The sequence below is a fragment of the Protomyctophum parallelum genome (genome assembly GCF_964188405.1).
Source record: "Protomyctophum parallelum genome assembly, chromosome: 4".
Taxonomy (NCBI): Eukaryota; Metazoa; Chordata; class Actinopteri; order Myctophiformes; family Myctophidae; genus Protomyctophum; species Protomyctophum parallelum.
This window is the reverse complement of record NC_139700.1, coordinates 22,764,005-22,777,522: the sequence shown is the minus strand read 5'-3', so window position 1 is coordinate 22,777,522 and position 13,518 is coordinate 22,764,005. Positions and strand designations below refer to the sequence as shown.

Here is a 13,518-nt window from a genome sequence, read left to right as displayed (position 1 = left end):
GCTACAATTAGCCTATAGATAAATAGAGTGTGGGTGATTAAATGTTTATACTGCTTGATATTCTTGTGAGCCGTTTGAAACTTCTTGGCCCATGGCCATGATGAATAATTCCCCACAATGTCATCATAATAATAATGCTCAAGCTCAACCAACCACCACCACACCTTTTAGTGGTGAATTTGCTGAAATTGGGAACCGGCGACATCTGTGGTAACACTATTCAATACGTCACCAATTCCAGTGTGACTGTTTGTATAGGCTACTACTTGTAGTAGGTTTAGGTTAACTCAGCTGCAGCCTGCAGTCAGTCCTGCTAGCTACTACGGTGTGGTAACTAACCAAGGTAAGTGACTTAGATAACATAACATACATTCTGTTTGTAGTTGGTGATGGAACAAGCGGGGGCCTTCGTCGTAGAACAAACTAAAACGAATGTCAAAGTAGCTCACTGTAACTTTCATGTAGTTAATATAAACGTCCAAAGTTAACACAGGCTATGTAGCTCTAGCGGAGTTTATGTTAATGTTCCATATGACAGAAATCCACGCTAGCCAGACATGTCATGTCATGTCATGTCATGTCTGGGTAAAGTTCCCACATCCTGTATGTAACTGTTAAAAATATATGTTTTTTAAATAACAGCCTGGCTTTTTCGTCCTAAACACAATGGAAGCTAAATGCTAACATACGTGTACTGTACTGCCACGTCAGGCCCCCCGTGGGATGTGTAATCAACTTCACAGTTCAGTGAGTTCACACATAAAAGAGAAAAAAACTGTTTGATTTTGTTCAGGTTTAAAAGGGAAGTGGTGAGGAGGTAAGGTGATGTTCTACTTCTAACCTATTGTACAGGTTAATTAGGGGGAGGAAATACTTGATATCAATTAACAACAATAGACATTGCCCTGGTTTGGAGTGCAGACTCGTAAGGTTAAACTCTCAAATTATGATCATGTCAAAAACATTAAGCACCACCAAGTTCTGACTGAGTAAACCATGACCAATAAAATAATTACTAGAACCCAGTCAACCCAGTGTCCCTATTTTGGGAATGACGTCATTATAGTCTTATCTTTCTTTCTTTTTTTTTTAAATATCATATTCTAGTTCTGCGCTCTGAACTTGTAGATTGCCTATTTTTACTCGTTGCCATTTAAAGACAGTACATATATGGCTTACTGGTAAGTGGTTAATGGTAGAGACTTGGCTAGTAGCCTAGAGTGTCAGTGGTTCTGTGTGCACATGCTTTCTGTAAGGTCCATGTGGGTACTGTGCAACTATTAAAGGTGGTTTTGTCATGGCTATGACTGTTTACGGTAATACAAAATAAAGGGGACCATTATACTTCAAAACACATTAGCTTCACTAGGAGAAAAAATATAATTTCAGATCCGGTCACAAATCTAAGTGAACTGGTCTGCCTTGTTTTGTGTAGTTTGTCTAGTCAGGATGAGCACACCCAAAGTACACGGTAAAATCCATGTGTTAATAAAAAATAAAAACGCACCCTGTGTGGTCCATTGATTCCATTTCAGGGGTTGACACTAAGGTCTCAGGTCATGCCCACGTGTCAGGCCCACTTGCCCGAATAGTAAATAGTTCATTATAAAATTATAGGTAAAATTTGAATTAGATTGTTCAATTTAACATTTAACTTTCTGGCCAGGTGTGTGATAAATGTCATACCTTATATATTTTTGCCAAATACCTACATAGCTATGACTATCAGTATGGCTTCACACTTTAGTATTTAATATTTTAAGTGTAGCAAGTAGCAACAGTGAAAACAGAACCTTTTAGCAACTTAAGTGCTCTATTTTACATTCCAGAAGACAGAGCGGTCTGGCCACGTTCAGGTGTTTAGACAGATATCTCGTGAGTCCTGTTGTGTGCACCTGTGAGCACCTGAAAGCAAACTCCACCTGCCCGAAAGTTTGGTGGGCAACCTTAGTGTCATCGCCTGCATTTGTACATTCTCTGAAGATGTGTCAGACTCGGATGTAGATTATTTAATAATACATTCTGAATCTAGACTGCCTAATTGTAGACATTATCCTAACTAAACTAAAATCAGTCTTTGCTTAGTGCACTGCACCTCATGTAGAATTCCTTGTTTGTTGTCTCCACTGTGTGTGTGTGGTGTGTACCACACACGTGCATGCGTGCGCGTGCGTGTCACACACACGCATGCGTGTCACACGCACACAGTGTGTGCGCTAATCTCCGGCACCATTAACCCGGTCGATGCCAAATTTTGCACACACTCCCTGGATACCAAGACAAACCTCTGCTCCAAAGTTTCCAGAATGGCCTCTTATAGAGCCACCAGGTGGCTGACCTTTGAAAAACACATTTTTATATTACTCCTCCAGATTCTGTCCAAAAATCCCGCAAATCGTTACACACACTATCTCTATATAGGTGTTCAAGGCAGATCTGTCCCATATTTCATATTCCATCCTAATTGTAATTGGCTAACATAGGTTTGCAAAGTTTGCAGGATTTGCCCGTTTTGAACAAAAAGCATCGAATCATCAATGCAGTGTGCAATTCACGTGAAATCTTTCACAGACTTTCCTACTAGGCTGAGGAATATATCCCACCCTTTTCACATTGGCCTATTATAGCGCCACCAACAGGTGGATTCTTGCAAAACATATTTTTGGAACAAGATGCCTCAAATCATGCAATTGCCATCCAAGGCATAAGAAGAAATGGTACCCTTTTCACGTTGGCCTATTATAGCGCTACCAGGAGGCCACAACCTGACCTGCCCTGGTGGAGACCATAGACTGTAAAAAATATGGACAAAGCGTTCCCCGGGTCTAACATGAACGTAAAATGAAGCCTGTAATAATATGCTAATTCCTGATGTAAGTCGCCATCTTTGGTACCAGCTGGCCATTGGCTGGCTCCGTTTTGTATACCAGCTGGTCATTGGGTGCCCAGACAACGAGGCGGGACTTCCCCCCTTCTTCTCCGTTGGTTTTTATTTTGACTCGAGTGGGAGGGGAATCCCGATCATAGACTGTAATGGTAGCCACGCCCCTCAGAACATACGCGATGGTTCTTTTTCTTTATGGTCATTTTTTTAATTAATGGGACCATAATTTTCCAAAAAGAATATTATGACATTAGAAATTAGACTTTAAACTAGTGACTGGAAGAAGAAAGTATTCATGACCATGTTTATTAAGGTAATACAGTCTAGGTGAAGTTGGGCCAAAATACATGGGCCTCTATGGAGCTATGGGGCTTTTTGGGTCCGGTCCAGCGCCACAACAGGCCATTATATGAACTACCGATTTCAAATGAGGCTTCACGAAATATCTGGCTGACTGCCCCCCTGGTGGAGACCTGTGCCACGAGGGCCGAGGGCACTTTTTCTACTTTGTTTTGTTTTTTAACAGGAAATGATTTTCCACAGTATTACAAAAAGGTTTTCATTTTTAGATGGCCTGAATTTTTAGGTGTTATAATATTAACAGTTTTCATTGGCACCTGCCGGTACTTTATTTTGTTTTCTTTGCTAGGCAGAGACATGAGTCAAACTGAGCAGGTACAGGAGGAGGCGGCAGCATTCCTCAAAGATGAGCCATCAGAAGCAGGTAAGTTCAATACATATTTTTGTTTTCTCTTTCTCATTAAAGGTAGTAGTGATTTTCTTTTACTTAAAATAAGTGTTAAAATCTCCAAATTATGATAGTAGTCATTGCGTGTTTGTTGCAGTAGCAAGAGTCTTCATGTCTCCCCAGCTTTTTATTAAACAGAAAATGCATTTTCAGAAACAGAAACTGGGATACCAATTTTTGACAATCAGGATAGAGAACGCAGTCAGGATACATATTAAACAAGTGGAATTGTAAGTGATGACACAAAGAAATGGAACACTATACGTTACTAAAATGTAGCTCATAAATAGCTACTCTCTCCTGATTGGCTGCAATTTGGATGATTAACCTATTTAACAAAACTATTTTTGTTTTAACCAAAAAACATCACTTACACTACCAACCCATTTTGGGCGGGAACGCCTTTTGGTGTTAGCATTATGTTATGCTTATAGCTATTGAAAAATAGCAGATCTACAAGCTCATAGCGTGCTGGCACGCTACGAGCTTGTAGGTCTGCTATTTTTGAAAAATCTAAAGACAATTGTAGAATCCTTCCCAGGTCAAAATGGGTTAAGTATTATTAAAGCTGCAATCTGGAACATATTTTAAGGCATATATCATATATATAAATCTGTATAGTGTGTTTAGCACATTCTGCAGTGGTTGGATCTGGTCACTCTACTCTTTCACTGAGAAATGTAGACCCTGATGGCAGTTGGACACCTACAAGTAGCTCAATATGGGGATAAGCCTGATTGGTAGAGATTTGGTCTCATGTGGGAAACTTGTGTTTGAATCCCATGTAGGACAATAATGTTTTTGTTTTGTTTTCAGGGAATATAAGACATTATTTGTATATCCTTATTTATCAGTGAAATGTTGCATCATTGTGCTTTATACACCTTTATACACCTGTACTTGTGAGTGCCAGATGCGACTTCAAAATTTTACCCTATTCCTACATCCTCAAAATGCTGTCCCCACCTAAGGTGCTATTTACACGAGGATGGTGTTCATAAAAAACGGCAAAATAAAGTACCGTTTAGCGCTGTCATTTAGACGAGAACGGTGTTCTCAGGAGGTGAAAACGCATCGAAGTGAAACCGCCTCCCAGAGTGGAAATCATTCAGAACACCGTTTCCTATGGTCTCCATATAAACAGGCAAAACGGTGAATCCGCAAAACTTATGACATCATGGCTCATGTTGGCTCACAGCGCATATGTTTATTACATTGATGCAGAGCCATATCATTATGATATAATGGAGTTCCTGAACAAGCCTCCCTCCTCGCCTACAAAGTGCTGCTCATCAGCGATGTTGAATGTAAAACCATGATGTAAATAAAAAGCCTTGTGATAGACGGCAGCCGCGGCAGCAGCGTTTATGTAGCCTAATGTATTATAAAATATATACCATCCCGTGGCGCGCCCAGAGCCGTGTTGCGCAGGCTTGCGTGAAGGTTTCTTCTTCTTGTACGTGGGTGACCTGTCTATTTGGCAGCCTGTTATCGCCACCTAGCGACAGTATAGCATAATAGCACATCATATCATAACGTGTGCGTTCTCGTGTAAAGGGTAAGAAAAAATGAGAACGCAACGGGACTTTGACGTGTTATATGGAGATGGTCGCCGTCTAAAAGAGGCCTGAATCTGAACGCATCCTCAGATCATCGGATAAGGCCCTTCTTGAGGTCCCTATGACCAACCTAGTCACCAGAGGTGATCGGGCCTTTGCCGCCCAGGCACCTAGATTATGGAATGCTCTACCAGTGCATGTAAGGTTAACACCATCTGTGCCTGTGTTTAAGTCACTTTTAAAAACTCGCCTTTACACAGAATGTTTTTTATCCTTTCTATAGGTGATTGTACATATTCAACTGCTGCTATTTGTCTTCTTTTCCTTTTGTGTTTCTCGTTTTCAAACTGCTCTTGATTGTGACTTGCTATATGTTGGGGTTTTTTTTAACCTTGTACTGTACAGCACTTTGGAACCTTTTTTTGAAAGGTGCTATATAAATAAAGTTCACTATCATTATCATTATAGACACCAACAAGGACCATCCACAGCCACAACCTAGCATGTTTGGGAGGTTGACCGGGGGGCTGTACAGCGCTACCAAAGGAGCGGTGGGAGCAACAGTGGGAGGCGTTGCCTGGATAGGAGGAAAGAGCCTGGACTTAACCAAATCAGCTGTAACAACCGTGGCCAGTGTGCCTGGGATGGGTGTTAGTCTAGTCAAAGGCGGAGTATGTGCTGTTGCTGGAGGAGTGACCGCAGTAGGGTCTGCTGTGGCCAGCAGAGTTCCTTATGTCGGTGGAGGCAAAAAGAAAGACAAGTCTGACTGAGAAGAGTTTGCATTACCGGACCCTGTGGCATTGGTTGTTTTACCATACAGCAAAAGGAGGTGTGACCAAACAAGGGGCAATAGAGGACTCGGGGAATTGTGTTTATCTTTTTCTTTTCTTTTTTCTTGAGCTTTACTTTGGTCTACAAGTGTTGTATGACCATACACACATTCTTAGTTGTTCACTCCAGCACCACTTTGATGCAAGAACTAACAAAATGTTTCATGTTCAGCTGTTTCAGCCCACAAACTTTGCCTCACTCCAGTGCCTGCTTGTGGGTTGTTGCTTTTCTTGGATAAAAGCAACTTTGGTAAGGTTTCAGTTTGATAACCAAAAGGAATGTTCCACTGTGGAAATTGCCTGTACATGACATATGTCATCTTTTGGTAGCAGAGATAAAACTATGCAAGAACATAAATGATACAGTATACTGATTTATTCAGGTCAAAGAATCTAAGTTCCACTTGCGAGACAATCACTGATCAGTGCTGATCTATACAGCAAATAAAGACAGGTGTTTCAGGTGTTTTCTTGGGGCCTGTCTGTACTCTGTACCAGAGATTTCAAAATGTATCCCATGTTCAAGAGTGTCATTCCTCAAACATTCAGTCACAGACCTGTGGTTGTAGAGGGCTCAAGACGGGTACAAGGCTGAAACCGCAGTGCCATGTGAGCTGAATATGTACATGACCTCCTTCAGGGGACTAGAGCCTAAAGCATGGAAGTTTTTTGTATGTATTTTTAATGTGATTGAACGTGTGAAGCTCCATGGAGCACATCAGTGCATTGCCATTGGATGCAAATGGCGCATTTCATTATTGTGAATCGTTCAGATTATGATGGTGTGCACTTGTATTATGCAAACATGGGGATGTGAAACTTTTGGAACCTTGCCAAAGTTACAAATGAGTTGGATAGAATAAAGAATTTATATGGAACAAATATATTCTAAACTGTTCTTAATAAAACTGTGAAATCTTCTTTTGTGTTCCACAATTTAGGATGCACTTTTTTGTCAGGTGAATAACGGGCATGTTTTTAATAGCGACCTAGTCATGATTGACTGCCCCCTACCTAATGTAGTCTGAATTGCCTCAGTAAGTTGACCAGAGTATTCTATAAGTTGACTAACTGACTGAAGCAGTCCACAACTTTTATATGTAGTAATAGTTAGACATGTATTAGAAACTCTGCCTCCAGTGTTACAATCTGCCATTCAAATCTTTCTATCAAGCCATTAAAATGCTTCAAATTTATAGAGACATTTTTATTTAGACAATTTGGTAAGCTGAAACATACGAAATACATAATTCCATTGATGGAACAAAGTGATTAGTTCACAGAGTGTGAGTGGTTTGACATGAAAATATTTATTGACAAACCAACTTTGGGGTTGCAAAGAGCTTTACCCAGGACTTTCACATTAATTTGTCACCGTGTTCAACTTCAGTTATGCAAGGAGGGAGAAAGACAATTATTTCATAACTTGAGGAATGGATCCCATTGATGAGACCCAGCTGACCATGCAGCTGTTTAAGCATTCTGGGCGGTGTTAGCATTATGTTATGCTTTAGCTATTGAAAAATAGCAGATCTACAAGCTCATCGCACGCCATGAGCTTGTAGGTCTGCTATTTTTGAAAAATCGAAGAACCACTGACATAGAAACATAGCTTTTTCAGAAAACTGTCAGGATGTAGAAGACATGTTTAGAATCTGATCTCAGGTCAGAATGGGTTAAGCATTCTCTAGATGTACCATGGTCCATGGGACATACAGTATGCCATAATAATGCATATGTCTTTGCCTGCAGTTGAGAACATTTTTATTTGATTCATTCAATTAATTTTATGCACAATAGACTACATTATATTATGTCAAAATATGTGAAAATACCTTTGTTTGGAATGTTCTTATTGACAAAAATCATACCAGAACCTAAATTGAGTAGTCTTTATTGTAGCTTATTTGCTAGAATTGTAAACTAATGTTTCAGGAGCAGTGTTGCCAGATTTGGTGAGAGAAATAAGCAAAGCCTATGCAAACGAGCCCAAAAGAAGTGACTAACACTGAATACATAATGATCACTTTAAAACCTATACTGTATACATTCGATATTTGAAAATAGCAGATCTACAAGCTCACAGCTGTTTTCAGATGGGGATACACGGGGGATTACATTTTGGAGGTCCTGAATAAATCATCTACATTTGATTAGTAGGAACTATTGCTAATAATTATTTCAATCACTTGTAAAATACCATATAGCCTATATGCTATGTATGTGATTACAAAATGGCACATTTTCTTTCTGAAGGACAAATTATATTAACAATTTTTTGGATAAGACGATTCAATCAAATGGACCCCATATGAGTACTGACCCACTGTACCATAGTGTTTTATTTCATCTTACAATGCAGGAGCATGGGCACCATTTTCCATTCAACCTGTAAACTTTCTTTTTGGTCTTGTCTGAATATTTAAAACGTGTGCTATTACATGCAGTATCTTAATCATGCACCACTAATAACTGAGCTTGGTAGAGCTTGAATCATCACCGGACCCACAGAATGCACAGGCATTGATTCTGGCTTCTTCACCTTCAGGGCACGAGCATTTCTCCCTGTAGATAAATATGTAAACATAGTCACACATGGTTGGTACGTACTCTTGTACTCAGTTCTACAAAATGATGAATTTAGCCCACTCACTTGTTCTATAGCACTGCGGTCTACAGTCATTGCCAGGCATTGGGACACACACTGTAGTGCTGCAGTGAATATACACCTGAAATGCAAATAGAGTGTGAGCACAGTAATATGCAGTATCAGTGAAGAAGGCAAGAAGCTATAATTAAATATCACTAGCTCCTCTGGAATTGTGAATTATTTACCTGTTCCTTCATGGGCGCCATAGTACTCTGGTCCACAAAGGTGAACATTTGGAAAATGAAGCGCTTGTGGTAACTTGGGTACACCGAAACACCAGCAGAATGCTCGTCAACACCAACAAGGGTGGTCATGTAACGGTCATCCCTGTATGGACACCTGAAGAGGAAGAACTTTCCATCAGGTACTGACAAACTATTTTCGTGAATCTCAAAAAATGTCACCAGAGGAGGAAAATCATTACAAGTTTGTATTATATGGGAACCAACCAATGCAGCTGTAGTAGATGTAGTGATGGAAGGGATTTTCTATCACTACAATTTTTTTATTATATACATATTGTCTATATACATTCATGAATCCACTTGCTGACCGGCTGTCGGTATTGAGCAATTTGTTTTATAGGGGTTTATATGTGACCACACCATTAACATCCTATATAAGGCAAAAATGTCCAAATTTGCTTCAAGTATACTAGGGGGTTTTCATGATTCTGAATCCATTCCAAGCTTTAGTTTTGCAAAAACACTCCTTGGGCTAAAAACGGCCATAGCCGTCCTCACAAATGTGATGAGGTCAGCACATTTGGGTTGCCAAGTGGTTATGGCCGTTTTTAGCCCAAGGAGTGTTTTTATGTGCAAAACTAATGCTTGGAATGGATTCAGAATCATGAAAACCCCCTAGATTGACATGTCACATGCTACATACAGCATAATTAAAATGTGAAAAGCTTGTCTTTATATAGGATGTTCATGGATTGGTCACATATATCCCCCTATTAAAATAAATTGCTCAATACCGACAGCCGGTCAGCAAGTGGATTCATGAATGTATTGTATATAGACAATATGTTAGGCCAATAAAAAAAACTATACCAAATTTCCCACTTTAAACAAAAGAAGCCTGTTGGCTGCCGGACTACAGTAAACTCTAGACCAGTGAGGGTCCATATTTATACTCAATTGTTCAAATTGTGTCATGTCATGACAATATTGATATATTAATTCATAATTGATGAGTAATTTACAGTTTCATGTTATAAGCTTGACTAATAATTGTAATTATTAGTACGTAGGCCTACTGTGATATACCTGAGCATATGAATCTAATTCAGTATTTCACCTTATACTATTAATTGTATTCTGAAACGAATGTTGCATGAATTAAAACGTAATTCAGCATTTTCATTGTATTAATTATACTGTGAGTAGAAATGCAAGCCTTATTTAACCAGGATTACTAACTTCATCTAGATTAAGAACAAGATTTTTCCAAAGGTAGAATGCTGTGTAATAGTTACCCATTGATTAGTAGGTCCCACTGTGGTTGGCTGTGAGGATTGGGATTGATGGTTGTCCAACAGTGACCAAGAGTGAGGTCGATATGATCAGTCCTGTCTACAATGCTAACATCCACATAGAGGGCATCTCTCAGCACCTTTGACACTGGATAGTCTGCCAGTGTGTAGTATGAGCTATAGGCCACATCCTCTGTGACAGGACAAATACTAGTTCATAGTGTACCCATTTATGAAATGAGGTCTACACAAACAACGATGATCAGACTAATATATTCTTACCCTCACTGCAGCCCTTTGCGATGCATTGTCCATTGCCCAATCTGAGCACAACTTCAAGGTCTCCAGTACCTGTAACTGGAGGAGGAGCATTTCCTCCAAGTGCTTCAAAAACTAGGGTTTCAACAGAGTTGCCAATATACCTACACTGGAAGAGCAGTCTGGAAAACAAGAAGTATGATATTATGTGCCTTTATTGCGAACGCAGTGAGCCACTTACTATGACAGCAAGGGCTGAATGTCTGTGTGTGTGTGTGTGTGTGTGTGTGTGTGTGTGTGTGTGTGTGTGTGTGTGTGTCACGCTGTTACACCACCCGCCCGCCACCAGAGGGCGCAGCTGTAGCACACACACACACACACACACACACACACACACACACACACAGGGCGCAGCTGTAGCACACACACACACACACACACACACAACCACACACACACACACAACCACACACACACGAGCTGCGTTCGCTTCCCGCGTTTGCGCGTCTTACTTGTGTTATATCATTAACCACTTTAGGACACTTACAAGCTCACAACGCACTGCGATGCACTGTGAGCTTGTAGATCTGCCGTTTTTGGCAAACGTTCCCCCCATAATAAGGATGCTGGGGTTCAAGTGGTTAATTTGATAGCAATAAAATTCTAAAGTGGATTGCCTACTCATAGGTAGTGTCTCTTGTGATGGCTCCACGGGGTCCAACTCCAACCTCATATGAGGATGCCATCCTGTTCTCATAGATTATAACACCAGACTCCTCCTGCAAAAGGCACATGGATAATCTGGTAACAATCTTCATGAAGTCAAGTCTAAAAAAGTATTAAAAAGTCAACAAATAACATAAATAAAACAAACAACAAACTAAATGTGTTACTACCTTAACAAGAGTGCCACAGAGTGTCACAGGGAACTGGTAAATGGCAAAGGCAGAATTGGAGTCAATATGTGCACATCCATGACCTTCTCCCAACATTGTAATGGAATCCAGGTCAATGTTGGGCAGAGTGGCATCTCTAGACACCACCACAATAAACTGCCCATCCTTGGTGCATTGGACAGTCACTAGAGCAATCAAGGGTTAAAACACAATATAAAACGTTTGCTAAATGTTATTATTAATATACCTAATCTAGCAAAGCTGAAATCAGTCTGATATAGTGGATTTTTATATTAAAGTGTGTGTGTTTTAAATCAGGTGATATTTCAGCCTCTGCCTACAGATTTGAACAAAAGTGTGGAACTTTTTTTATTTTATCCGTTTACGCCAATACTTCTCAAATTTAGCTGTGGCCAATTCCCCCATTCCTACGTTACATTTATCTAGTATATTGTTTAACTGCATTTAGAAAGTATAGAAAGTATGATCAGCCTGTTGATGATGATTTCCTGTCTTTAAAGGGTACGGTAAAGTACCTATCTTGCTTAATTTTTTTTTTTTTTATCTGTTTGCTGTTCAACCTGTGGGGTTTTTTTTAACAAAAAATAAAATAAAAACTTGATCACAAAAAAAAACTCCTGTGTATATTTGTACGTCTCTAAATGTTCTGATGAAGTGAAAATGGTGTGAATAATAATTTCAATCAAACAAACAAATCAATGATGCAACCTTTTGCACTAGGACACAGGATTGACATAAATTTGGTCCCTTACATTTCAGAAAGACATTTTGTTTACCTTCTTCTGTTTCTGATATTTAATACTTGACAATAAAGTCTCAAACATTTGCCAAGCACTCACCTGCCTTTCCATAGTAGCATTGTTGACGATCAAAACAACAGCCTATGTCTTTACATTCATCAACAGTGATTTCACGATATCCACAGGGGACCCTCTGTGCGACTTCTACATCACAGCTTTGGACAGGTGTGGTCGGTACTAAGCCGGGAGTTTGTGGTTTCTGTGGCTTCTTTGGTACTTCAGGCGTCTTGTCGATTGTAGGTATAGGTTGAGGGACAGGCTTTGGCTTGTAGATGCTCTGGCCAGTTTGAGGTCTCTGGCCACTCCACCAATCACCTTGAGCTTCGATTAAGGTCGCAAGCAAGCAGCCTAGCAGGGCGAGTGCCACCAAACAGGTGGCACATGAATGTTTCACCATGACCTCACAGCAAGTTGACCAGAGTATCCCACAAGTTGAGTGAGGCAGTTCACTTTTATAGGTTGTTAAACATTATGTATAAAAAAGCTCCACCTCCAGGATTACATTCGGCCATTAAAATCTCTCCATCATTGTAATAGCCAGTAAACTTCTTCAGGGGAGTGGTCTCTAATGTTTTATAAATGTTTGTTTTAGACAATTTGGCAAGCCTTTTTGAAACATGCAGAACAGTTCCATGGGTGGAACAAGGGCATGGCAAATCCTCATCCTATCAGATAGATTAGTTCACTGGAGGTGGGTGATGGTTTGACATGAAAATATCTATTGACAAATCCAATTTGGGGGTCACAAAGAGCTTTACCCAGGATATTGTGACCTTAAAGCTATTTGACAACAAATGTTTATTTTGTTATTGCACAATGTGCCTGACTCTTCTGAAAGTTAAAAGCTTGCATTTCTTTTCAACCTGTAACTACAGTGAAAGGTTCAGTTGACACTTAAACGCCCTGTAGACGTGTAAGGAGGCCTTTGGCCTTGTCACATGCATGCATGACATTACTGAGTAAAGTGACAATTTGACAAATGTCAAATTTCACCTTGTATTATTGTGTTACCTTCACTTATATAATCATGTGGACGTGGTTGCCTACATATACAGCTCCTCATTCCCTTATTCTTATCAACAAATACTGGCTATAAGCTATAATTGTTTTCTAACCCTAATTATGAAATGTTTTAGCAAATTTCAAAATATGCAAATGATATTGCCTATAATTTGCCTATAATTTATAAACCTATAATTTTAAATATGTTTTAGAGCATGGAATGTAGCCTACTGTATATTCGTAATATGTTTTTATATGCACATTAGCCTCTACATAATAAATATATATTAGCCTATATAAAACTATGTCTAAATATATGTTTTGGGTACTTATTTTTTATATCTGACATTCAAAACAGCACAATTCACTCTGGCAAGTATAAGCCTACATGCT

At 39.6% G+C, this 13,518-nt stretch overlaps 2 protein-coding genes across 2 annotated transcripts; one reads left to right on the top strand and one right to left on the bottom strand.

Moving 5' to 3' along the window:
* The first annotated feature begins 23 nt into the window (after positions 1 to 23).
* tmem263 (transmembrane protein 263) lies at positions 24 to 6,941 on the top strand. Its single transcript, XM_083762550.1, has 3 exons — positions 24 to 343; positions 3,534 to 3,608; positions 5,660 to 6,941. Exons 2-3 carry the CDS (start codon positions 3,542 to 3,544, stop codon positions 5,959 to 5,961), a joined length of 369 nt encoding a protein of 122 aa, XP_083618676.1. The 5' UTR covers positions 24 to 343; positions 3,534 to 3,541; the 3' UTR covers positions 5,962 to 6,941.
* Positions 6,942 to 8,101: 1,160 nt separating this feature from the next.
* Positions 8,102 to 12,520, bottom strand: LOC310857117 (zona pellucida sperm-binding protein 4-like; the record flags this gene model as incomplete). Its single annotated transcript, XM_083762730.1, has 7 exons — positions 8,102 to 8,107; positions 8,857 to 9,010; positions 10,152 to 10,341; positions 10,500 to 10,588; positions 11,088 to 11,185; positions 11,303 to 11,487; positions 12,163 to 12,520. 7 exons carry the CDS (start codon positions 12,518 to 12,520, stop codon positions 8,102 to 8,104), a joined length of 1,080 nt encoding a protein of 359 aa, XP_083618856.1.
* Between the last annotated feature and the right edge of the window lie 998 nt (positions 12,521 to 13,518).